The sequence below is a fragment of the Bos taurus genome, chromosome 24, assembly GCF_002263795.3.
Source record: "Bos taurus isolate L1 Dominette 01449 registration number 42190680 breed Hereford chromosome 24, ARS-UCD2.0, whole genome shotgun sequence".
NCBI lineage: Eukaryota > Metazoa > Chordata > Mammalia > Artiodactyla > Bovidae > Bos > Bos taurus.
Genome location: NC_037351.1, coordinates 35,595,814 through 35,623,518, shown reverse-complemented (window position 1 = coordinate 35,623,518; position 27,705 = coordinate 35,595,814). Strand labels below are relative to the sequence as shown.

Genomic DNA, 27,705 nt, shown 5'->3' with positions numbered 1-27,705 from the left:
CAACTCTCCTATTCTGCTGATGGGATTATAAATTGCTACAGCATTCTGGAAACACTCTGACCCAGCAGTCTACACTCAGGTATATTTCCAGTAGGATGGTTGGTGGTAGTTTAAGTCATGTTTCTTGATCTGGGTGAGAAGTACATTGGTGTTTGGTTTGTGCTCATTCATTGAGCTGTACGTTGGTTATATTTACTTTTCTGCAAATGTGTTATACCTCAGTAAAATTAAAAAAAAAAAAAAAAAGTCCAATCTTATATTCTGGAGGGGAAAGCCAACTTTATCCTTAGAGACATTACCATCATAGCAAACATTAGTGGTTATTATATGCCAGCACTGTTGTAGGCACATTACATATATTAACTCATTTAATCCTCACAGTAACCCTTGAGTCTTGCTTTTATTATTCACATTTTATAGATGAGGAAACTGAGGCATAGAAATGTTAAGTATCTTGCCAAAACTCCCACAGCTGTGAGCAGTGGACTCGGACTTTGAACTCAAACATTCTGTTTCTAAAGTCTGTGTTCCTAAGCGCTGTGCTGTACATCCAGTAAACAAATAATGGAACAGTCTGTGCTCTCAGCCCTTATGTTTTGTATAGTGTCAGTGCTATCAAAAAATAAAGCAGGTTAAAAGGGGAGTAGGCAGTGCTCTGAGGAGTGTTGCATTGCTGCTTTATGTAGGGTGGTCAGAGAAGATGATTGCAGTACAGAGACCTGACGAGACTGAGGGGCGAGCCAGGCAGTTACGCAGCTGAAGAGCTTTCCAGGCAGAAAGAAGAAGGTGCAGTGGCTCAAGATGGGGGTTGCTTGGCCCATCTGAAGGACAGCAAGGCCGTGGGGCAAGTAAGGGCAGAGTTGTGGGAGATGAGGTAGGAGAAGTGTTGGGAGCTCCATGGTGGGAGCTCGAAAGCCATCGTGAGAACTGTAGCTTTTATTCTGAGTCAATGCAAGGTCTTGGACGGATTGTGGCATAGAGTGATGTGAAATGATTGGTAATTGAAAAGGCTAGCTTGGGCTTCCTTGGTAGTCCAGTGAGTGAGAGTCTGCCTGCCAGTTCAGGGGAACCAGGTTTGATCCGTGGTCCAGGAAGATTCCACATGCCTCAGGGCAACTAAGCCCGTGTACCACAGCTACTGAGCCCGTTAGTCACAGCTTGAGAAAACCCATGTGCAGCAGAAAGACCTAGTGCAGCCGAAAGTAAGTTAATAAAATACTTAGAAAGAAAGAAGGAAAAGGCTAGGTCTGATACGGGGGTGCAACGGCAGGAACAGGGCAACCATCTCGGCAGTTGCAGGAATTCCACATTGTTGTAGATAATTCACCTTTATTGCTGGTGGGGATGCACAATGGTACAGTCACTATGGAAACCGGTTTAGTATCTTCTTATCGTCATGCTTAACTTTATATGATCAGGCAGGTCCAATCCTAGGAATTGATGGAGACGAGGAAGGGGAAGGTCGGGGAGAAGGACACATATCTACCCTCCCAAAGACTTGTGCGGGACTGTTCACAGCCACTTTATTTATAACAGCCCCAAACCAGAACAACCCAAATAGCCATCAGCAAGTGAATGGATAAACAGTTATGGTATATGGTGGGATTCTACTTAGCAGTAAAAATTAATGAACTACCTGTATAGGCAACAATATGGAAGTATCTCAGCTACACAGTGCCTAGTAAAGCGTTGGTGGTACAGTGGCGAGCATAGGTGCCTCCACAGTGGCTAGTTAACATGCCAGACACAAAGACGACTATATATAGAATTATTCTGTTTATATGGAACTCTAGAGAAGATAATCTATAGTTAGAGAAAACAAATCAGTGGTTGCCTCGGGCTGGGGTTGGGGGTTAGGTTAATTGGGAAAAGGGTACAACAGTATTTTGGGGGATGATTGGAATATTCTATATTGTAATTATAGTATTGACCATACAGTTATAATAGACATTTGCCAAAACTCTACTGAACTATACACTTTAAATGGGTGCATTTTATTGTATGTAAATTATACCTCAAAGTTGATTTTTTAAAAATTTTTTTAAGAAAGACTATCTGATAGGGTCTAAGTGAAGAAATTTCCATAATCTAAATTTTAAATTCATATTTATCAGAAAATCTTAAAGTAACATTCAGATTGAGGTAAAGCCTTCTTTTTCAGCAAATATTTGTGCACCTTATGCTCAAGCAAATACCAGTATGAAATGGTTTGCTTAAAAAAGTTTCTTTATGGAGAAGGAAATGGCAACCCACTCCAGTATTCTTGCCTGGAAAATCTCATGGACAGATGAGCCTGGTGGACTAGTGTCTGGCATCGCAGAGTTGTACACAACTTAGCAACTGAACAACAACAACACACAATCAGGCAGATGGTGATTTGGGGAAATAGTTCTTGATGGAAATGTGACGTAAAATGAAGAGTGAAGTGACCTAGCAATATGGAGTACATAGTTTTGTAAGAAATTAACATTTGTGTATAGAATAATAATTGCAGATATTCAAACAATAAAGTCCATGGCTAAAGAAAAAAAAAAGTTTCTTTAATTGTATTTTATGTCTTTGGCTGCTGCACCAGGTCTTAGTTGCAGCTGGCTGGATCTTTAGTTGTGGCGTTCAGACTCTTAGTTGCAACATGTGGGATCCAGTTCTCTGACCAGGGATCAAACCCAACCCCCTTGCATTGTGAACCTGAGATCTTAGCCCCTGGCCACCAGAGAAGTCCTCCCAAAATATAAGTTTACCTTTATAGACTATAAATTTTACAGATTTATGTAAATACTTTGAGGATAGCTCAGACTTTATGTAAATACTTTGAGAAAAGATCAGTTTTTTTCAAAGCTGTTGTACCTGGATATGTTGAAAAGGTATTTAATGCATTAACCATTGTCATGTGATTTGAGTAGTTTATTATTTAAGATCCTTTCAACTGTAACTGAAAACCAAACAAGAAAACTGACTTTTACAATAGCTACTTTATCTCTCATAATAAGATTTTTGGAGCATTTCTTTGGGTTATTTCATTGAGTTATAGGGTTACACAGTTCAATACCTGAGCAGCAGCGTCAAGGACCCAAGTTCCTTTTCTCTTCCTGCCCTCCCTCTCTCAGTATGTTTGTGTCCTCCTCTCACACGGCTGTGTTGTAGTCTGATTTAGGCAAGAACAGTAAAGACATCTAGGGAATGGAAATGGAATATTTCCGTCTTGTATTCCTTTTTACAAGTGAGAAAAACTTCCTGGAAGCCCATGTTTCGAGGCTTACATGGTTAATTGGCAAAGTGATACGACTATATGAGTGGCTTAAATCAGTCATTATTTACTTCCTGAGGCTGGACAAATGAAGGACTTGTCAAGTGGGAGGAAAGTGAACAAAATCAGGGTTCTTTTATCAAAACAGGAGAATGGCTGTTGAGAACTGAGTGTCTGTTGAAGTAGATTACACTGAGACTCTGAAGGAGAGGATCTGTGGACTAGACAAAGGAATCATAGAAAACATTTTGGTAAAAAGTGTACGTTCTCTGATTTGGGTCAGTTCTAAGTGTACGTTCTCTGATTTGAGTCAGTTCTAATGAAGTGGATGAACCTAGAGCCTCTTACAGAATGAAGTCAGAAAGAGAAAAACAAATGTCGTATATTAACGCATATCTGTGGAATCTAGAAAGATGGTACTGATGAAGCTATTCGCAGAGCAGCAGTGGAGATGCAGACATAGAGAACAGACTATGGACACGGGTTGGGGGGAGGCAGGAGAGGGTGAGATGGATGGAGAGAGTAGCATGGAAGCATATACGTAACATGCAAATAGATAGCCAGTGGAAATTTGCTGTATGACTCCAGGAACTCAGATTGGGGCTCTGTAATAATCTAGAGCGGGGTGGGAGTTAGGAGGGAAATTCAAGAGGAAGGGGACATATGTATACCTATAGTTAATTTATGTTGATGTATGACAGAAATCAATATTGTAAAGCAATCATCAATCAAAAAATTTTTAAAGTGTACATTCCCAACTTACGAAGATGTTGCATTCCAGAATTTACCATATTTTCATGGGCTAGTTATTAAATTTATTATTTACTGCAATCTGTTCTCTTCATGATGCTAAGAAATGCTCTTGTGAAAGTCATCAGTGAGCTCCTGATTATTAATCAGCTGGCCTTTTAAAATCAGTTTAAATGCCACTTGATTTCATGTTGGTCTTTACCATTATTAGCCATTTTCTTCTTGAAAGTCTTATCTCGCTGTTCCCACTTTACTATTCTACTTGTTAAAAATGTGTTAAATACTTCAGACTAACAAAAAGAATTATATGTCACCCACACTTAGCTCATTACCGTATTTCTTTTAAGGAGAAAAGAAAAGTGCTACAGAGACAGTTGAAACTCTGCCGCTGCTGCTAAGTCGCTTCAGTCGTGTCCGACCCTGTGCGACCCCAGAGATGGCAGCCCACCAGGCTCCCCCGTCCCTGGGATTCTCCAGGCAAGAACACTGGAGTGGGTTGCCATTTCCCTCTGCCCCATCTTGAAATCAATGATAATCCTTTCCGGTTGTGTTTTGAAACTTGTGAAAGCACTCCCGACTCTTAATTGCTGCTTCCTAATTTCCTTGCCGGCCTATCCCTTATCTGTAGGTGTCCTGCAGCACTGTATTAATTTTTCACACCCCTCCAAATCTGTACCTTGGGTGAGTTATATTATCTCCAAACGGTGTGATAACACTGTGAAAATATTTTCATTTACTTTTTCTCTGGTTTCTGCCTCATTGTGAGTTTTAGATTTTATTATCAGTCCCCCACTCGATTTTGCAACATCATTCCCGGCAGGCCCCTAAAACTAACTTCTAAAACTGAACGTGTTGGTCCAGAAAAACCTGTTTCTCTTTTCTCTACCTCCGTTATGGTGTTGCTTTCCGTTCAGTTCAAACTAGAAACTTTGGAGTCATCCAGCCCTTTAGCACACAATTAGTCATTACTTTTAAAGTGTCCGATAAATTGTAGGGAGTGCATGCTGCTGCTGCTGCTGCTAAGTCGCTTCAATCGTGTCCAACTCTGTGCAGCTCCATACGGCAGCCCATTAGGCTTCCCCGTCCCTGGGGTTCTCCAGGCAGGAACACTGGAGTGGTTTGCCATTTCCTTCTCCAATGCCTGAAAGTGAAGTCGCTCAGTCGTGTCCGACTCTTCATGACCCCATGGACTGCAGCCTACCAGGCTCCTCCACCCATGGGATTTTTCCAGGCAAGAGTACTGGAGTGGGGTGCCATTAAATGACTCCTTTTTCTTCACATCCACCCATAACGAGCCACTCATCTAAACTTGATTATTGTATTTAGTGTTTACCTCTCGTCTCCCCGTCACCTTTGGCCCCACAGTATTCCTGCTTTTGTACTTCGTCACATGGATCTTTGCAGTTTTATGACTTGACTAACTGCCGTCATTATTTCTTTCCAGGCTATAACTCGTACTTCCACCATAGTTATTCTCAAACACATATTTTCTGCTCTTCAGCTTTTTAAGGATCTCAACTTTCCAGTGCTCCCTGGATAAATCTAAAAGTTACTTCTTAGCAAATAACCCTCTGTGTATGTAAATTCTCCTCTAACTAGCTGCCTGTCCCACCATTCTCAAAAACACCCCCTTATATTTCTGCCACAGTTTTCTGTTCCCTGATACACCTTGCTTTTCCAAACGTTGGAGCCATTCTTCACTCTTCATTCCTTCTAGAATATTCTTTCCTAAATCTCCAGCCCTTCAAAACCTAGCTCGGTGCCACCATCTGCAGAATTTTCTTTCACAAGCTCTCAAAGCAGAGCTGATAACTTCAGTGGTATTCCTGACATGTTCATATATACCTCTGCTCTGGCATTTTTTGTTTTCACTCTTGCAGTTTTCACATTGTGCATACATACATGTGTGCTAATTCGCTTCAGTCGTGTCCAACTCTTTGCAACCCTATGGACTATAGCCTGCCAGGCTCCTCTGTCCATGGGCTTCTCCAGGCAAGAATACTGGAGTGGATTGCCATGCCTTCCTCCAGGGTTTTCACATTGTACAATACTATGATTTTTCTTACACTTACTTGCGACCTTTTTAAAGAAAAAGAACCATTTCTTGCCATCTTTGGCTCCCTTTAGAGTGTCTAATAAATATATGTTATTAATAAATAATATATCTGTAAGCTAGTAGCTTGGAACCTGAAAGAGGCTTTCACTTATAAGTATTTTAAATCATGTTATGTTTCTAAGAGAATCCATTAAAATCTTAAATACATTTTACACCTGAAGATTACTTAAAAATAGAAGTCACATTCCACATTTATAATTATGTTTCCAAAAGAGGTAGGCAGCAGTGATGGCTCCTGTGTATTTGTGACTAGTTGGACCAAAGATTCTGGATTAAGAAAAAGAAACTGGAGGACAGATTAAGAGAAGTAATGGAAAACTGGAAGGGTGAGGGGGAAAAAGATAGAACTTACGGAGGAAGAGTTAAGTTAGGTGTGATGTCTTATGGGAAGAAAAGACCTTAACAGGAATCCTGAGTGAAGAAAAAGGTGAAAATGAGGAACTAAGAAAGCTGGAAATGGAAATGAGGGTGGGTGAGGGGTACAGTAACTTTTATGAAATGATATATTTCAATTGGTTTGTTATCCAATTTAAAGTAAGTTAGCACCCATTCTGGCTTTCATAATTTTTTTTCCATCATACAACTGTTTTTTCAAAGTCTGTGTCATTATTAAAATATTTTCTTAATATTTAGACTTCAGATATTGGTAATATTGAAAATCCTCTGTACAGATTTTAAAATATTTTTTGCAACTTAATGTATTTTGTGGGTATATATTTGTCACGTGAGTGTATGTTCCTCGGTTCTTTGTCTCGTCACAACAAAGATCGGGAGTGACGGACATGAAAGCCCTCGGTGTGTCACAGCTCTTGGGTCTTGGACAAACCGTGCTACAGCTCTTAGGCAAATCAGTGTTACAGCTCTATTTTATTTAGAAGATAGCAGGAGAGTGAGTGAGTGAGAGAGAGAGAGAGGGGAGAAAAGAGCGCACGCACGCAGGAGAGACAGTTCAAGAGAAAGCACTTTGGCTCCTCGTTTTATGTTTTTTCCTCCACCTGGGCCTGCCCTATGCAAATTGGGCTTAGCCAGGAGTGCTGTTTGTTCTGCCTGAAGTCTTCACTCTGGTCCTCAGACCTTCCTTGTCTTTTAGCCACCACCATTTTGGACTCCTTTTCCCTATTCTACCTACCTAACATATTGATGATTAAAATTCATGCCTTAGCCTTGAGTATTGAGTCAAAATTTGCCAATCTGATAAGCAAAAAGGATACCTTTAGAGATTTGCATTTATTTGAAGACTGGGGTGATTGGACATGTCTTCATACGCTAATTGGCCTTTCATGTTTCATTTGTGAATTGCCTCCTGATAGGCATTCAGATTTTTCTAAGGGGCTATGTATATTTTCTCATGTGTAAGAGTTGTCTATATTGTGTGAATGTGTGAAAGTCGCTCAGTCGTGTCCGATTCTTTGCAACCCCTGGACTGACTAGATATGTAGTCCATGGAATTCTTCAGGCCAGAATACTGGAGTGGGTAGCCGTTTCCTTCTCCAGGAGATTTTCCCAACCCAGGGATCAAACCCAGGTCTCCCACATTGCAGGCGGATTCTTTACCAGCTGAGCCACATGGGAAGCCCTTGTCTATATTAAGAACCTCAACTAATTTTTATATGGTACATTCCTGTGTTGAGAGAGCAAGTAAGAGCATGAGCAAGTACAGAGACATTTTCCCTACTTCTCATGTCTTTAGTTTCACTTAAAAGTTTCTATGCCCATACCGGCCCCCCACCCCCAAGTTAATCATACATCTCTTCGTCTTTTCCTTCAGGGTTTCTAGAATCTTTCACATGCTTCAAAGGCTTTTCTTTTCCAACTACCGCGTTATGAACCAACCTACCTTATATTCCTTCTAACACTTTCAGAAGCAACTGCTTTTCATACATTTAGCTTGTCATTCTCTCATAGTGTTTTCAGTAGATACTTAAGCTTCCAGTCCCAGTCATGTTCCTATACTGTGCTTTACTGTCACGTCTTCTGAATATACCGGTTTTAAGATAGTGATCTAAAGACATTCCAACTCTGAGATCTGAGACTGTTTCTCTTTTATGCATAAGATAAGTGAGGAAATGATAGGAGATAAAGTGGGAAAGATAGACTGGAATCAGATTTGGCAAGCTTTGAGGGTGTGTCCATCACTAGGGAGAAGATATAGCACTGCATTGTCCAGTGGAGTAGCCACTAGCCACATACAGCTGTTGAGCACTTGAGATGTGCTTGGTCCAAATTGAGGTGTACTGTGAGTTTAAAATACACATCAGATTTCTACGATTTAGTACAAAAGAAGAGTATAAAAATCTCATTAACATTTTTCATACTGATGACATATTGAAATATATATTACTAAAATTAATTTGACCTGTTTTTATTTTTTAAATGTGTTTACTGGAAAATCTAAAATTATAGATACGAAAAAATAAATAAAGTTATAGATACAGCTCAGATTCTGTTTCTGTTACACAGCGCTGGTATAGATAGAAGGAAAACTGCCAGAATTTGCTAGTACCTGCTGTGTCTCAGAGATAGTCTAGAAGTTGTGGTAAATAAACTTACTTCTCATGGAAAACCTTATGAAGTAGGTGATATTGTTCTCCTCTTTCAAGGAACTGAGGTTGCAGCGAAGTTAAGCAACGTACCTGAAATGACTCCACTAGAAAGTAGGAAGCCAGGATTCAGCCTTCGGCTTCTGACTTCAGAGCCCACGGTTTTCCCAGGACACTGTGGCATGTTGTCGTTGAGCCATTAACGGTGATTGAGCTGGAGAATGACATGATTAGAATGATATGTTAGCAGAACTACAATAAAAATAAATGAGGAGAGACTATTTTTAGCTGCCTAGGATTTTTTGGTTTATTTGTTATTGTTACTTTTTTGCAGGAGAGAAATGCCTGGTTTAAAGGCAACTGTTAAAGTACACCTCTTTTGAAGTATCCTTTATGTTAACTGCTTCTCACACTTTGCCTTAATACCTTTGTAGGCTTGATAATGGGCTGCATTAAAAGTAAAGAGAACAAAAGTCCATCCATTAAATATAGACCAGAAAACACGCCAGAGCCGGTCAGCACAGGAGTAGGCCATTATGGAGGAGAACACGCTGTGGTGGCACCAACATCCTCCACGAAGAGCACATCTGCCAATTTCAGCAGCCTCTCCATGACGCCATTCGGAGGGTCCTCGGCGGTGACACCTTTTGGAGGAGCATCTTCCTCGTTTTCAGTGGTGCCAAGTTCATATCCTGCTGGTTTAACAGGTGAGCTTTAGATGGACAGTCTATTTGAGAATGTGACCCTAGGCAATAGATACATCAAGTTGGTCTTCTGTAAGAGAAATGAGTTACGAGGGGCTAGGGATGGGGTGTTTAAGTTTATGTGAAAATTAAAAACCTCCAACATACAAAGTAAACTCTACATGGATATTATTCTCAGAAATTTGGCAGTAATCTGATGGTGATTATGTACTGGTTTATACCATTAATTGGGCTTCCCTGGTGGCTCAGATGGTAATGAATCTACCTGCAATGTGGGAGACCCAGGTTCAATCCTTTGGTCAGGAAGATCCCTTGGAGAAGGGAATGGCAGCCCACTCCAGTGTTCTTGCCTGGAGAATTCCATGGACAGAGGAGCCGGATGGGCTACAGTCCATGGGAGCCCAAGGAGTTGGACATGACTGAGTGACTCAAACACACACACAAACCATAGTATGAAGTTTGGGTCCTATTCAAAGTCAGAAGGAAGCTATTGAAGAGATCAGTACAGGATTTGCACGATTGAATTCCACGTAACTCTGAATTCCCCACACTCCCTCTGGCTAGCTGTGTGGAGAATGGATATAGGGAAAGCAGATAGTGAGTTGGGCTACTACACTCCCAGTGAGAAATAACAGAAATAACATCCTTGAATTAGGATGGAAGCACTGAAATGGACAAGGAAGTGGATAAGGTACTTAAGGGGTAGAACTGGCAATGCTGTTAATGGGATTGGCTTTGAGTACCTGATTGACTGATAGTGTTTGCTGAAATAGTGAAGACTTCAGCAATACAGGTTGGAGGAGAAAAATCAACACCTTTATTTTGTACCTAATAAATTGTAAATGCTTGATAGACATTGAAATGCCAAATGGGTAGTTAATGCATGGCTGGGCCTCAGGAGCAAAGCCAGATAAATGAGATTCTGTTCTTCCCCTTGCAGATAATAATTTGATTATTTAAATTGCTAATCTCTTAAGCATCCACATACAGTGATTTATATGACATGATTATTATTTTAATTTATAATCCTTATCAGGCATACCATTTACTTTCTAAGAAAAACATGCTGTTTTTTAATCTCTGTTAAATATAATAAATAATATTAATTAAAAACCTAGTTATTACTGTTAATCATTAGTCTTTTTTAATTAATTTTTATTGGAGTATAGTTGATTTACAAGGTTGTGTTAGTTTCTGCTGTACAGCAAAGTGAATCAGTTATATATACTCTTTTTACTTTCTGTTCCCACATAGTAGAGTTCCTTGTGCTACACAGTAAGTATTAAGGATGGAAATGTTCACCTGTTGTTTTTAAGAATTTGAGGTGATCCATGCCAGTAGTTTATAATACTTGTTAATGCTTTTTCTGCCAAAAAAAATTGATTTGAACTTGGGCTTTCCTGGTGGCTCAGCAGTAAATATCTGCCTGCAATGCAGGAACCTCAAGTTCAATCCTTGGGTAGGGAAGATCCCCTTGAGAAGGAAATGGCAACCCACTCCAGTATTCTTCCCTGGGAAACCCCTGGACAGAGGAACCTGGTGGGCAGCTACAGTCTATGGGGTTGCAAGAGTCAACTTAGTGACTGAATCATCGATCACCACATCACTTCTCAAGCTAGAGATGTTGCAAATATGAATCATGATTAAAAAGGTTTCTCTGGCTCTGTAGAATTTTAGAATCTGTACAGTATAGTAGTCTCATGGAAGACCTTAAGACATCATCTTATTAACTTGAAAACTTCAGTGGCCCAAATCTCTAACTTTTAAAAATTGATTCTGGACACTAGGCAGAGAACTATGCTTAAGCTTTCTTTATCATCATTGGCAATGTTTTTACTGATAAATTTCTATGTTGTTAATTTGTCTGTATAATTTACCTTGGTCTTTCTTTCCCCCAATAGGTGGTGTTACTATATTTGTGGCCTTATATGATTATGAAGCTAGAACTACAGAAGACCTTTCATTTAAGAAAGGTGAAAGATTTCAAATAATTAACAACACGTAAGTGTTACAAGTTTTTTACAAGGGAGAAATACCAGTGGCAGCCTACTTTACACCGAAACCACTGACCTAGTTGATTCAGAGATGAGAGTGGTGGGGCGTGGGTCTCTGCCCACTGGGTTGGATGATACATTGGTTCTTTTAGACACGTGGTAGAAGACTACTGCTCAAGCCAAAAGTTACAACTTCTACAAATTGTATTGCTGTGGTTCTGCTATAAACAGTTTTAAGAATGAGGATTGAGGGAATATATGAAAGTAAGTACATTACTTAAAAAAAAAAAAAAAAAAACCCTTTATAAAGAGATTTCTATGATCCCTTTTCTCTAAGTACCAGGTGGTGTAAAATCTTATCTCTTTCTCAAAAAAAACAAGAAAAAGGCTGAGGAGCCCCTGCAGTCCCAAACTGTCTCTTCCTTATGTGACTCTCAGACTTTTGGTCATTTAGTGATCCACCTTAGAAAATTCAATGCTTGTTATGAAAAACAGATCCCATAATTTCATTAGCAGGCACAGCAGCCACTTTGCAACTTCTCAAAATAGATATTTATGGTCTCTCTGCATCCAGGCATGTTTTCTTCCCTCCTTATTCCCACTTGCTACCAGTTATTGTTCGAGAACATGAAATACAATCCTGTCTTTCTTCTTTAAAGTCCTTCAGTAACTGCTCACTGCTGTGAAGATGAAACAGCAATAAGAGCGGGCATCGTTCATCAAGCCTCTCCCCCTTCCCCACTCCACTGCCCTCCCAGACTCAGTTACTTGTGGCTCTGGATACACCAGGGTTCTCCCCTTCTCTATGCCTTTACGCATGTGATTTCTTCTTTCTGAAATGTGACTTCTTGTCTCCATTTTTCTTCCTTTATCTAGCCAACCCTATCTGTCGTTCAAAGTGTATTTTCCTGTGTCCTTTCTCAAGGATACCTTCCTTGATTTTCTTTCTACCTTCCCTGCCTGGCCCAGTCCCCACCTCCTGCTGGATTGGGTGTCTCTCTTAAATGTTCACGTAGTAGCCTGTGCCAAGCTCAGTTACAGCTGCCACCACAGTTTTGAATTGTAGTTTATCACCTGCCTATCATTCTTTTGGCTCTTCCCTGGTGGCTCATACGGTAAAAGCCTCTGCCTACAATGCGGGAGACCCGGGTTCGATCCCTGGGTCGGGAAGATCCCCTGGAGAAGGCAATGGCACCCCACTCCAGTACTCTTGCCTGGAAAATCCCATGGACAGAGAATCCTGATAGGCTATAGTCCATGGGGTTGCAAAGAGTCAGACATGACTGAGTGACTTCACTTCACTGTCATTCTTTTACATCAGTGGTTCTCAGCCAGAGGCCGAATCACCCAGGGCCCATTTGGTAATGTCTGGAAGCATTTTTGGTTGTTACAGCCAGGGTGCTGCAATTGTCGTCTGGTAGACAGAGGCCAGGGCTGTTAGTCAACATCAGACAGTGCACAGGCCAGTCCCACACAGCAAAGAGTTAGCCAGCCCAGAGTGTCAGTCATGCTGAGGTTGACAGATCCTGCCCTCCACAGAGTTACCTGAAGTTAAGGACTTTTCCCCTGTTTCTGGTACACCCTATTGTAAGGTCTGTCACTTACAAAGATAGTGAAAGTCTGAATGAATCGTTGAACGGTTATCAGGGTCAGAGTTTTCAGTTTGTGTGTCTGAATGTACTTAATATATACCAGGAAGCTACAAGGCAAGTGCTTGAGTTTGTAAACATTTGAAAATCCAAAGGATTTTCCATTTCATTTTTTGGAGAGCAAATTCACCTCAGGCATTTATAAAATTGCAGTGTAGACAGTGTTCTCAGTACCTTTCCTCTGGTGAAGCCAAACATGCATTTAATCTTGAGCAGCAGAATCCATGTGTCTTCCTCATTGTAGATTGATAATATACACTCCTTTCCTTTAATTCGGGGAAAGTTCAAGGCTTACATGTTAAAAATTACATGTACGTCTCATGTTCTGAATTAATTTTAGTCTTATTTGGATATTCATGGATAACATTCTTATAAATATGTACTGTTCCAGGAGTTAAATTTTTTATTATCGCTCATTGCTAAATATTTTGGCTATAAGAGTTCTAGGGCATCTGAACTTCCCCCCCCCAATATGACTAAAAAGGAACATTACTTTTTTGTACTGTTAAAAAGAAGATCATTTAGCAATTAAAAAAAAAAACCTCATAAATGCTGAAAAAATTATGCTTAGTAAACGAAGCCAGTCAAAAAGACCCACATATTGTGTGGTTCCATTTACATGAAATGTCCCCACAATGGGCATGTCCATAGAAACAGAAAGCACATTAGTGGTTGGAAATGATGGGGAAGGGTCGGGATAGGGTGTGGCTCTTAATGGGTACACAGTTTCTTTTGGTGGGCAGTGAAAATGTTCTGAAATTGATAGTGGTGATGGTTGCAAAACTCAAAAAATCTTAGGGGAATCTTATGGTATACAAATTATATCTCAGTAAAGCTTTTAAAGGAGAAAACATTTACTCGAAACTGAGTAATCTGAAAGATTTACTTGCCAAATTGTTTTATTCAGTATAGTTTATTGTCTTAGGTTGAAAGAGTTATGTAAAAAAAGAGATTTTGTAAGTAAAATTAAGGTGGGTTTTGGTTTTTTAAGGGGGTTTGTTTTTCAGGGTTTTTGTTTTGTTTTTTGATTCAGAGCAAAAATACGCATTTGTGATTTTGCTTAGCCTTATTTCCTTAATTCATGTAACCTATTTTTTAAATACTGTTCTTTGAGTTTAATTCTTGATCAAACGAATGCATAAATTAAAACTGGAAGTACCTCTCTTGTCCATTTCAGATATAAGACGGCACTGCGGCAGACTGTGTCCTGGGCTGCGGTCCGCTTTGTGGTCACTGTTGTTCTGTGTGTTGCAGGGAAGGAGACTGGTGGGAGGCGAGATCAATCGCTACAGGAAAGAACGGCTACATCCCAAGCAATTACGTAGCCCCGGCGGATTCCATTCAGGCTGAAGAGTACGGCTCCACTTCATATTTTATTAATTATTTTGATTTTTAAAATGTCTAATGCACATTTTGCTTAGCCACAATTTTACACACACACAATTACATGCCAGTCTTAATACAGCTAATGTTTCGTATTAATAGATGTTACTTGAGAATTAATAATTAATGCCATAGTGTTTGCTTACAGTAGGATCATAAATGAAGCTGCATTTATAATACTGCATTATGCCTAGTCCCTATTCTTTTTTTTTTTTCCCCCACTTTAAAAACATCGCATTAGCCCTTTGTATATTCCACAGACTCTTTCACTTCAGAAACTTGTCCTCAGTTGGTGTTACTGTGTCATAGTGTTCACTCCTGGACTTAGGTGCTTCCTCCACGGTGGTGTGGGAGAGTCTTTGTCTCTTAGGAGGTGCACACTGGGGTGTTCAGGGGCAGTGGTTCAGCATGTTTGCGACTGTCATTCAGTTCAGAAGAAAACACACACAGCCACACACACACACACGTCACAGGGAAAGAGAATATGACAAAGCAGTGTTAACAGGAAACCTCGGTGGAGGGTCAGTGGGAGTTCTACAACCATTCTTACAACTTTTAAAACGTTAAAGTTCACCTTCAGTGACATTACAAGCATATTTGGAAATATTGTGGATTTGGTTCTAGACAACCACAATAAAGTAAATTTTACAGTAAAGTGAGTTGGTTTCCCAGTGCATATAAAAGTTATAGTTACACTATACTGTAGTCTGTTAAGTGTGCAATAGCTTGTGTCTAAAGAAAACAGTACATACCTTCTTTAAAAATACTTACTGCTGAAATATGCTCACCATCATCTAAGCTTTCAGCAAACCATAATCCCTTTGCTCATGGAGGGTCCTGCTTCCATGTCGATGGCTCTGACGGTCTGGGTGGTAGTTGCGGAAGGTTGGGGTGGCTGTGGCAGTTTCTTAAAAGAACAGTGAAATTTGCTGCATTGATCGACTGTTCCTTCACTCAGAGAAAGGAACACTTCGAGATCATTGTAAGCCTGATTTCAGTATTGCGTGTCTCAGAGAGTCGGGGGCATGCAGAGAGGAGATGGAGAGTTGATAGAGCAGTCAGATCACACACAACATTTGTCAATTAAATTCGCTGTCTTAAGTGGGAAAAAATGTTTGGAATATTGCAAGACAGCAAAATGTGACACAGTGACACAAAGTTAGCACATGCTTTTGGAAAAATGACTTTGATAGATCTGCTCAAAGCAGGGTTGCCACAAACTTTCAGTTTTTAAAAAGACAGCATCTGCAAAGTGCAGTAGAGCAAAACACAGTTGAGACATGCCTGTACCTTTATGTCAAAGCAGGTTTGCCTGGGATCCATAAATACTTCATATCACAGCAGTTAACACAGCACCCTGCACATAGTAGGTGCTCGATCGATGTTTGTTTGCTTATATTTGTGATGTATAATGTGTCCATAACTCTCTGTTATGCTTTGGCACTTGTTACTTTCGATTTTGTCCTTTTGACTTCTCCACTATTCTATTTTGTCCTTTTATCTTCTCCACTATTCTGTGGCTTCTCTACAGCAAAATTGCATTTTTGTTCACAAAATCAAACCCACACTAGGATCCCTAATAATTTAGGTATGATTCACTTGCATCTTACTGAGTACAAGCTGGAATCAAGATTGCCAGGGGAAATATCAATAACCTCATATATGCAGATGACATCACCCTTACGGCAGAAAGTGAAGAACTAAAGAGCCTCTTGATGAAAGCAGAAGAGGAGAGTGAAAAAGTTGGCTTAAAGCTCAACATTCGGAAAACTAAGATTGTGGCATCCGGTCCCATCACTTCACAGCAAATAGATGGGGAAACAGTGGCAGACTTTATTTTCTTGGGCAGCAAAATCACTGTAGATGGTGATTGCAGCCATGAAATTAAAAGATGCTTTCCCCCTTTAAGAAAAGCTATGACCAACCTAGACAGCATATTAAAAAGCAGAGACATTACTTTGCCGACAAAGGTTCATTTAGTCAAAGCTATGGTTTTTTCAGTAGTCGTGTATGGATGTGAGAGTAGGATCGTAAAGAAGGCTGAGTGCCAAAGGATTGATGCTTTTGAACTGTGATGTTGAAGAAGACTCCTGAGAGTCCGTTGGACAGCAAGGAGATCCAACCAGTCCATCCTAGAGGATATCAACCCTGAATATTCATTGGAAGGACTGATGTTGAAGCTCCAATACTTTGGCCACCTGATGTGAAGAGCCAACTCATTAGACAAGGCCCTGATACTGGGAAAGATTGAAGTCAGGAGGAGGAGACGACAGAGGATGAGGTGGTTGGATGGCATCACAGACTCAATGGACATGAATTTGAGCAAGCTCTGGGAGGTAGTGAAGGACAGGGCAGCCTGGCGTGCTGCAGTCCATGGGGTCGTAAAGAGCTGGACACGACTGAGCGATTGAACAACAAAACAGAATACAAATGATCACTGCTGCCAGAGAACCACTTTTACTCTTTCTGTATGTGTGCTAGTTGTTCAGTCGTGTCCGACTTTTTGCAACACCTAGCCCACCAGGCTTCTCTGTTCATGGGATTCTGGAGGAAAGAATACTGGAGTGGGTTGCCATTCCCTTCTTCACGGGGTTTTTCCAACCTGGGGATTGAATCTGGGGGATCATATCAAATCTCCAGGGATCAAATCTAGGTCTCCTGCATTAGCAGTCAGAGTCTCTCCCATCTAAGACACCAGGAAAGCCCTTTCCCTCTTCCTGTTGTAATGTGAATGTTTCCATCTGTCATTGTCTAAAAGGCAGTCTCACTCTTGCCTTTCCTGCTGTATTTACTGTTCCTCTGACTGCCACGTGGAGTTTAAGAAACCTGTTGAATAGTTAGTATATGAAAAAACTATGACAGAATATATTCAGACAGTAATACTTGTAATATTCTTATTAAAGAAAGACCTTCCATTTTGTTCTGCTATATTTTAAAGCTGTGTTTTATTCTTTGTCATCCTCCCTACCCCACTCCATTCTTACTAATATCTGTGCTTAATTTTTCTGATGCTTACACTCTTCTCACTCAGAACACTATTCTTTCTTTCCCCCAGATGGTATTTTGGCAAAATGGGGAGAAAAGATGCGGAAAGATTACTTCTGAATCCTGGGAATCAGCGAGGTATTTTCTTAGTAAGAGAGAGTGAAACTACTAAAGGTATGAATATTGTTAATCCAAGTATAAAATTTTCCTCAGGCAGTATTTTAAGGAAGACACAGTAAGAGTGTCCATTTCCCCTCTAGGTGCTTACTCCCTCTCTATTCGGGACTGGGATGAGGTGAGGGGTGACAATGTGAAGCACTACAAAATTAGGAAACTTGACAATGGTGGATACTACATCACAACCAGAGCACAGTTTGACACTCTGCAGAAACTGGTAAAACACTACACAGGTATGTGCATTTCACAGGTGAAAGTTACTTCCTTGTGTTTAATTTCATGAGGACAGATCCATGTCTTCATGCCTCTGAAGGTTTAGTGTGCTGCTTCTCACACAGAATGTGCCCAGTGTATTTTAGTTTTAAAATGAAGAACAGAAATACTTACCACCTGAGTTGGGCTCCGGTATGATGTGCCAAATAGATGTGACAATGAAAAAGCAAAATTTTATTTTGGGATATTTACTAAGTAGGTAAAACTAAACATATTAGTAAAAAGCTGTTATCATGTGTCCTGTTGGGTTGCCTTCCTCAGCATAAGCTGGACTACATAAGACTTGGTGAAGTGTGACTCTAATGAAATGTGATCTGAAGGTGCATTTTGTTTTCATGGAAAATTAAGCTGTAGCAAGTATAGACATTTATCAGTCCTTCACCGATCTTTGAACAGTAGTCAGTATTAGAGTCTTCCGTCTCAAAATGTTTAATCTCCAATTTGATACATAAATGCATCCGCAAGTCTTTAAATGATTAATACTAGGGGAGGGGATGGAGAAGGCAATGGTGACGGGTTTCCCTGACAGTTTCTTCTTCAGTGACAGCTAGCTGCAAATTGAGTCTTATCAAGTCAATCATCAGTCTTGACATTGACTCAGCACATTACCAAGCAGTAGCATCAGTTGTAATTGCACTTGTTAGAATGTGGATGTGTGTGGTTACTTGTTAAGAGTGGAACAGAATGTGTGTAAACAGGATTCGCAAGTCAAACCATTGTAAATTTGGAGTTTCCTGTTTTTGTGTCTCCCTTTATTTGAAAATCAGTCCTTTAAAGAAGTTTTTCCTTGATTTTATTGTGCTTCTCAACACTTGTGGATTCTAGAAATAGCTGTTAATGGTAACATTCTCTTTGGGGAAGAAATAAAGTACAGTGATCACAAGCAGAACTTTGGAGGCAGTCTGATCTAGGGTTTAAAACCCATCTCCATCACATATTTACTGGGTGGCCTTGAGAAAGTTGCTTAAGTTTTCTAAGATTCCTTTATATGAATTTGTGAAGTGCTGAATTGGCACGATAATTGGGACATAAGTATTCAATAAATAATAACTTTAAAATGTATTTAATGAAATGTTTCACTTCTTGTATGTTTTCTTTTATGCAATTTCATTTTTGTGTTTGTGCCTTTGTAATAAAACTGATAGAACATCATGTTTTTATTTCCTGTGATTTAAACTTTTAAAAACACTGGTACAAGTATGTATACCTCAGTTTTTGTAAATTATTCATTTACAGTATAGTTTATTCATTTATCTAGAACATGCCGATGGTTTATGCCATAAGTTAACAACTGTGTGTCCAACTGTGAAACCCCAGACTCAAGGTCTAGCAAAAGATGCTTGGGAAATCCCGCGAGAATCTTTGCGACTAGAGGTTAAACTAGGACAAGGATGTTTTGGTGAAGTTTGGATGGGTAAGGAGCCTGAACTTTTGTTTTCTTTCATTGTTTGGCCATAGATTAAAAGGCCATCATTTATGATATGTTGAAATATGTAAGCTTACTGCTGCTCATTGAAGTTTGTTGTAAATCTCTTAAAATATAGGTTAAAATAGTGAAATGTGGGTTGTTTCTATAGGAACGTGGAATGGAACCACAAAAGTAGCGATCAAAACACTGAAGCCAGGTACAATGATGCCAGAAGCTTTTCTTCAAGAGGCTCAGATAATGAAAAAACTAAGACATGATAAACTTGTTCCACTATATGCTGTTGTTTCTGAAGAGCCGATTTACATTGTCACTGAGTTTATGTCAAAAGGTATGTGTACGTGAGTATCTCTGGGATATTCGTGTTAATAAATTTTGTCATTTCTATCTTTATGCATACAGATTTTTATTGTGTCTTCTAATTGGAGATTTTTATGTAGACATATGAAAAGAGAAAATCTGATATGTTAACAGAATACTTAGTAATTAGTCCCAGTTATTCTGAAGGATAGTACAGAGTTGAAAAAGAAAATAAGGCACTGAATTTATTTTGAAAGTAAAGTCCTTCATTCCATTTGACCAGAGGCAGTAGAATAGGAAAAAAAAGTATTTGCACTAGTTGATTTAAAACAACGCAGTCAGAACGGTATTTGTGTCTTCAGTGCTAAATGAAGAAATCAGGTAAAGTTAAGAAAATTAGTTTTATCGAGTTTTAATATACTCTGAGGACTCCTAGAAACTTCTTTTTTCCAATGCTGTCAGCTGAAGGGTGTCTTTCTCCAAACCCCAGACCCCAAGGTGTGGGATCTTCAGTAACAGGGTGGATTAGGGCAGGGAAAGGAGAAGGAAAGGTTGTTTCTCTTCCCTCTTTCCCCTTTGCTGATGATGCATTGGAAGAGGGACCAGTAAGTCACCAAGAATGCTTGCTGACAGGCCTGCTTTTTACCCTCTTGAATTTTATCTCCTCTTTTCAGTATTAATGAGTCACTAATCACAGTGAAAGCCTCTGATGGCGTCATCGCTCTCCAGATGTCCATCTTGGTCAGTGAGGTGCCTCCACCTAGTGGTGACAGCAGCAACTACAAGCTGCCCATTGACGGGAAAATACTTCCCCCCAAAAGCAACAGAAAAACTAGAAGTTAAGAACTGACATTCTTAAGAGAGTTCCAAAGAATAGCGCGGAGAGATAAGAGCGCCTTCCTCAGCGATCAATGCAAAGAAATAGAGGAAAACAACAGAATGGGAAAGACTAGAGATCTCTTCGAGAATATTAGAGATACCAAGGTAACATTTCATGCAAAGATGGGCACAGTAAACAACAGACATGGTATGGACATAACAGAAGCAGAAGATATTAAGAAGAGGTGGCAAGAAACACAGAAGAACTGTACAAAAAAGGTGTTCATGACCCAGATAAACACAATGGTGTGATCACTCACCTAGAGCCAGACATCCTGTAATGCAAAGTCAAGTGAACTTTAGGAAGCATCACTACGAACAAAGCTAGTAGAGGTTATGGAATTCCAGTTGAGCTATTTCATGTCCTAAAAGATGATGCTGTGAAAGTGCTGCACTCAATATGCCAGTAAATTTGGAAAATTCAGCAGTAGCCTCAGGACTGGAAAAGGTCAGTTTTCATTCCAGTCCCAAAGAAAGGCAATGCCAAAGAATGTTCAGACTACCATACAATTGTACTCATCTCACATGCTAGCAAAGTAATGCTCAAAATTCTCCAAGCGAGGCTCCAACAGTATGTGAACTGTGAACTTCCAAATGTTCAAGCTGGTTTTATAAAGGCACAGGAACCGGAGATCAAATGGACAACATCTGTTGGATCATCGAAAAAAATGAGAGTTCCAGAAAAACATCTACTTCTGCTTTATTGACTACCCCAAAGCCTTTGACTGTGTGGATCATAACAAACTGTGGAAAATTCTTCAAGAGATGGGAATACCAGACCACCTGACCTGCCTCCCTAGAAATCTGTATGCAGGTCAAGAAGCAGCAGTTAGAACTGGACATGGAACAACAGACTGGTTCCAAATAGGAAAAGGAGTACGTCAACGCTGTATACTGTCAACCTGCTTGTTTAACTTATATGCAGAGCACATCATGCGAAATGCCAGGCTGGATGAAGCACAAGCTGGAATCAAGATTGCTGGAAGAAATACCAATAACGTCAGATATGCAGATGACATCACCCTTATGGCAGAAAGTGAAGAACTAAAGAGCCTCTTGATGAAAGTGAAAGAGGAGAATGAAAAAGTTGGCTTAAAGCTCAACATTCAGAAAACGAAGATCATGGCATCCGGTCCCATCACTTCATGGGAAATAGATGGGGAACCAGTGGAAACAGTGAGAAGACTTTTTTGGGGGGCTCCAAAATCACTGCACATGGTGACTGCAGCCATGAAATTAAAAGATGCTTGTTCCTTGGAAGAAAAACTATGACCAACCTAGATAGCATATTCAAAAGCAGAGACATTACTTTGCCAACAAAGGTCCATCTAGTCAAAGCTTTGGTTTTTCCAGTATTCATGTACAGATGTGAGAGTTGGACTATAAAGAAAGCTGAGCACTGAAGAACTGATGCTTTTGAACTGTGGTGTTGGAGAAGACTATTGAGAGTTCCTTGGACAGCAAGGAAATCCAATCAGTCCATCCTAAAGGAAATGAGTCCTGAATATTCATTGGCAGGGCTGATGCTGAAGCCGAAACTCCAATACTTTGGCCCCCTGATGTAAAGAACTGGCTCATTTGAAAAGACCCTGATGCTGGGAAAGATTGAAGGCAAGAGGAGAAGGGGGCGACAGAGAATGAGATGGTTGAATGGCGTCACCGACTCGATGGACATAAGTTTGAATAAACTCTGGGAGTTGGTGATGGACAGGGAAGCCTGGCATGCTGCAGTCCACAGGGTTGCAAAGAGTCAGACATGACAGCAACTGAACTAACTCGTGGCTAAAACATTACCTAAAGCTCCCAAAGCACATGACTTTTTTTTTTTTTTTTTTTGCATTTTTAAATGTTTTATTTATTTTTAAATTGAAGGATAATTGCTTTACAGAATTTTGTTTTTTCTATTAAACGTCAACATGAATCAGAGCACATGGCATTTTTAACAAGGAATCTCTGCCCAGAAAAACTGCCAGGTATCCTACGTCAGAGTATATTAGGGTAAACTAAAAAGCAGGAAAGGGACCAGGAGGAAGTTTAAATCAGGATATTGAGAGTATAAGAGTGTTGTGGAGATAAAGCTAATGGGCCATTTAGCTTGTGTATTGATATCAAGAAGTATTTAATTGGGGAATGTGGTAGAGGTCTGTGTTGTCAGATTGACAGATTAGGATTATATCTAGATGGGATATTTAGAATGCAGGATCACAAATGCCCCTTCCATTTCTAAACTCGGTAGTCCCCCATTTTGCTCTTCACGCACTTAGAATCGGGCCTCTGTAACCCAACTGAACTCATTGCTGCTTGTGTTCTCTCGATTGTCGGGATACTCGGAAACTGGGACTGAAGTCGCTTGGTCATATCCAACTCTTTGCTACCCCACGGACTGTAGCCTACCAGGCTTCTCCAGCCATGGGATTTCCCAGACAAGAGTACGGGAGTGGTTTGCCATTTCCTTCTCCAGGGGATCTTCCAGATCCAGGGATTGAACCCGGGTCTCCTGCATCGCAGGCAGATGCTTTACCATCTGAGCCACCAGGGAAGCAGGATACTCTAGAAATTATTAATAATTGAAATATATTGAATGCTTCTAATATAAAAAGTCTGCTAGTATTATAAGGCATCAAAGAAATAAAGCCATCTAACTAACTTACATTGAATTTGGAAAGAAGACCTAACCCAATGACTTAATTTTTCAGTATAAAACTAAATAACAGCTTGCTATGAACAAATAAGTTCAAGCAAAAGCATAATGAATTTCTAGGTGTTTGACACATTCAGTGAATAACAGAAATTGAGGAAGAGATTACCTAGGTTGGAATAAAAATGAGAAAAATCAGTAGAAAAGACAAGTCTTGTACCGTCCTTTAAGATGATGAGGGATGTGGATGGGTAAACAGAAGTGTTACTGGTATTTCTGCAGAGCTGTAAGGAAATGGGAAACAAAACCATGGGTAGTGGAAAGTGCAGAAGGTAGCTGGTTGGAAATAAGGCTAGAGACGTGCATGGGGCAAACTGAAGGACTGCTCTGAATTGGTCTCACAGTTACTTATCAAGTACCTGCTCTCTGCCATGAATGAGCTTCAGAGGGTCCAGAAAACTTCCTGTGACATTCTCCATCAGTTTTTTCATACTCATGTGTATTTTTCTAGACAAAGAGTCAGTAGTTTTCATCAGATTTTCAAAATAACCCATGACCAAAAAAAAGTTAAAGGCCCACTGGTACATCTAGAATGCTCCAATGAATGGATATAAGGAACACTTAAGGGAGGGGGGATTTGTTGTAACTGGTTAAAGAGCAAAGAAAAACAGTGGTCTAAATGACACATTCCAATCCCCGATTCCTGCTGTTTCTGGGCTCTGCAGCTTTTGTACTGTTTTAGCAATTATCATTATACTGAATGATGTTGTGTTTAGTGGATTGATTGTGACACTTTATCTAGATTCTGAGCCCAGAAACAAAGAACTGCAGCTTTTGCTTCTTTCTGTATTTCTCCACTGTCATGCAGAGTACTTATGTAACATCAGTCTGTCTTGCAGGCTAAAAAGAAGTGTCACTTCCTCTATTTAAGGACAGTTCTTATACTACGTTCTTCATCTTTTCATTTAAACAGAAAACCCTCCTGTGGTCCCAGCATCCGCTTTTCGCCAACTTCTCTCTGGCTCTTGCTTCCCTTCACAGTCAAGATTTTTTTTTTTTTTTGAGAACAGACAATATTACATCTTTATATCCTAATTAGTTCATTTTACTCTTGTTAAATTTGTTTATTGTTCATGAATGTCTTTCTGTCTGTTACAGGGAGCTTATTGGATTTCCTGAAGGAGGGAGATGGAAAGTATCTGAAGCTCCCACAGCTGGTTGACATGGCTGCTCAGGTACTTGTGTGTTCATCTGTGTGTCCATTTGAACTGCAAGTGCACATTAAAAATGTAAACTAATCTTGTGTGTGTGTGCGCGCGTGCACGTGTTAAGTCTCTTCAGTCTTATCCAACTCTTTGTGAGCCTATGGACTGCAGCCCGCCAGGCTCCTCAGAATACTATTGTTTATATGGTGAAATCATGGAGTTTTAGAGCTGGGAGGAACATTACGGATAATCCAGTCTAATCTCTGAATATTACAGATACTGTAGTATCTGAGGAGCCAGGTGTCTAAGATTTGAACAACTTAGAAGTATTAGAGTCAGTGATCCCAGTACCATGCTGCCCTGTATCGTGTGGCCTTTCAGAAACATTTGCATCCACAAATACAAACTCTGTATGTATTTATACTTCAGCAGACACATGTTAAGACAGTGAATGATTGCTGTTCCAAAGAAAATATTAGAAATCTGAAGTATATGCTGCAGAAGACCTGAACAAAGCTGGGAGTGGGCTGTGGTAGATCAGCAGATACTAAGCAACACAGGGTCACACTGATCCTACTAGGGTAGAAGGTGGAAAGGTAATATACCTAAGTGAAAGGGTTAGTCGCTCAGTCATGTCCGACTCTTTGGGACCCCATGGAATGTAGCCGTCCAGGCTCCTCTGTCCATGGAATTTTCCAGGCAAGAATACTGGAATGGGTAGCCATTCCCTTCTCCAAGGGATCTTCCCAACCCAGGGATCAAACTCAGGTCTTCTAGAACATTGCAGGCAGATTCATTACCTTCTGAGCCACCAGGGAAGGCCCAATATACCATAAGTAATTAATCATATTGGTCTTTAAATAAAGAAAAATAAAGTATATGCTGAGTTTCTTTTTTTAATATAGTCCCAAACGAGAATTTAGATGGCAGGTATACAGTTTAAGATGTGGTAGTTTTACTCTTCTGAGTTTTTGTTTTTAAATGTAATTGAGAACTATTAAGTTTTATTCAGATGTGTGGTAGGTATTCAAGGGGCCTGTTATTGCTTTGGTTGACACATTGAATCTAAGGCTCCTCTCATTATAATGAGTGTCCAGATGTCCACAGGATCTGGCAATTCAGAGAAACTTTATACCAAGAAAACTGTGCCTGTGCGACCTTAGCATATGTCAAGCCTCGTCCATACGCCTGAGCTCCAGGCTCTGAGCCCCTTTATGGTGGAGGCGGGCAGACTGTTCATCTGTGAAGGGCCAGCTGAATGCTTCAGGCTTTGTGGGCCACATGCCATCTTTTTTCTCCCCCTTCCCCACTTCTCTTCTCTCCTCCTCTCGACCCCTCTCTTCCTCCTCATCCTTCTCTCCCTGCTCCATTAAAAGGTTTTCTGTTTTTCCTATCATCTACTAGACTCTGCCCCATTACCATCATCTCTTTTCCAGAGGCATGTCTTCAGTGATGTGGTTTAACATTAACCAGAATTGCCCTCTCCATCCTTCCCTTCATACCATATATGTTTGTTTTTCTTCCCAAGATTGCTGATGGTATGGCCTATATTGAAAGAATGAACTATATTCATCGAGATCTTCGGGCTGCTAATATTCTCGTAGGCGAAAACCTTGTGTGCAAAATAGCAGATTTTGGCTTAGCAAGGTTAATTGAAGACAATGAATATACGGCAAGACAAGGTAAAATGACTGTTTAATAAATAAACTGGTAACCTCATTTTCAATGAATGGATTTTCTTACCGTTCTTTTGAACATACAGGGTTGTACAGAATTAAGCAAACAGCTCTAGGCCTGCTCAAAAGAGTCAGAGAAACATTGATTTTTGATCATAAAATTATACATAATGCATAATACTGTGGCTTTCTGATAGCACCTGACTGTGGGTGTTGTTTGCATTATGAATACGGTGAGCAGTATTCTCCTCTTCACACTTCCCTTGGCATGCCAACAAATAAGAAACATTTTAAAATAACGTTTCTAACAAACCTCAGAACCATCCAGGTTTTACTGCATGAAGCACTAGAAGCTCAGCGCTTTCTTTTCCATTTCCATACCTGTGTGCTGTCCCCTCCAGCTAGAGTATCTTCCTGTTCTTCAGCCTTTACCTGTGGAAATTCTAACCACTCTTTAAGGCTAAACTTCGCTACCACTTTTTGAATGAAACCTTTTATGATTGTGCTAATGAAAATTGATCTTCTGTTTGTCAGAACATCTAAAGAACTATATTTTACAACATTATATATCTACATAAGTAACTTTAAGTATTTAAGACACCTATAATCTTATTTTCACTATAAGTATATAAACATCACAAAGGCTGTGTTTTTGTGCCTCTGCTAACAATTAGCATAATGTGCATAAAAAAGTGCTAAGACACCAAATATTTGAGTAAATTAGTACAGGCTTTTCAAAATGATAGTACAGTAAAATTTTCTAGAGAGAGATCATATATAGAAAGGAGATTATGGTCAAAAACCAGTAGACATTAGAACCAACGGAATATGCTCTTGGCAGCCAGCAGTGGTAACTACTAGGAACTCAGTTCAGTTCAGTTGCTCAGTCGTGTCCAACTCTTTGCGACCCCACAGACTGCAGCACGCAGGCAGCTGGACTGACTGAAAAAGTTATAGATCCTATAATCCATGTTTTTGGTTGCTTCTTACTAGCATTTTTACCTCTGTTCCTTCTTGGATGGTTTTCTGTCCCCACCAGCCATGCACTTTTTTATGTCATTGAATATCTTATCAGGAAGAAGTGTGTTTTCTACTAACGGGAATTTTAAATAGTATTAAAGCAGATCTTGTACTTCTGAAGAATTTGACACTGATCACAGGTACAGTAGGGATACTGACAAAAAAGAGCCCTGCTGTTGCCATATGTGCACAGAAAGAAACCAGTTACTGAAGCAAGCTGGTCAATACTGTTTTAGGTGCAAAATTTCCAATCAAGTGGACAGCTCCTGAGGCTGCACTGTATGGTCGATTTACAATCAAGTCTGATGTATGGTCATTTGGAATTCTACAGACAGAACTGGTAACAAAGGGCAGAGTGCCATATCCAGGTGAGCTTGCATTCATGTACCTGGAGTTTATGGGGGAGAGGCCTTTTTTTTCCTCTTTGTTTATCTGTTTTCTTTCTTCCCTCCCTCCCTCCCTCTCTCTTTTTGGCATTGCATGGTGAGCAGTCTGTGAGAGCCACAGTCCTTGAGATGGGATCTGTATGCATAGCTTTCTCCCTTTTCTAAAAGGGTCTTTTTGCTCTACTGTTTTCTCAGATGATGAGCATAAATATATCTCCGTCATCTCCTTCCCTTCCTCCCACAAGTAACTGAGGGTATGCTTAGCCTGTGATAACACAGGGTGAGCTGCTGATGAAATAGTTGGGGATGACATAGGAATACAAGAAAGAAGGTGTGTAATAAATTTAAGCAAAGTCA

At 40.0% G+C, this 27,705-nt stretch overlaps 1 protein-coding gene across 4 annotated transcripts in view; it reads left to right on the top strand.

Moving 5' to 3' along the window:
* Positions 1 to 27,705, top strand: part of YES1 (YES proto-oncogene 1, Src family tyrosine kinase) — a 64,636-nt gene that overhangs the window by 33,127 nt on the left and 3,804 nt on the right. For all 4 annotated transcript variants that reach the window (XM_059880779.1, XM_059880778.1, NM_001101060.1 and 1 more), the window contains 10 exon segments: positions 9,088 to 9,360; positions 11,259 to 11,358; positions 14,255 to 14,353; positions 17,439 to 17,542; positions 17,629 to 17,778; positions 19,077 to 19,232; positions 19,396 to 19,575; positions 24,220 to 24,296; positions 25,795 to 25,948; positions 27,199 to 27,330. In XM_059880779.1, coding sequence (XP_059736762.1) covers positions 9,096 to 9,360; positions 11,259 to 11,358; positions 14,255 to 14,353; positions 17,439 to 17,542; positions 17,629 to 17,778; positions 19,077 to 19,232; positions 19,396 to 19,575; positions 24,220 to 24,296; positions 25,795 to 25,948; positions 27,199 to 27,330 — 1,417 coding nt within the window. In that variant the 5' untranslated portion in view covers positions 9,088 to 9,095.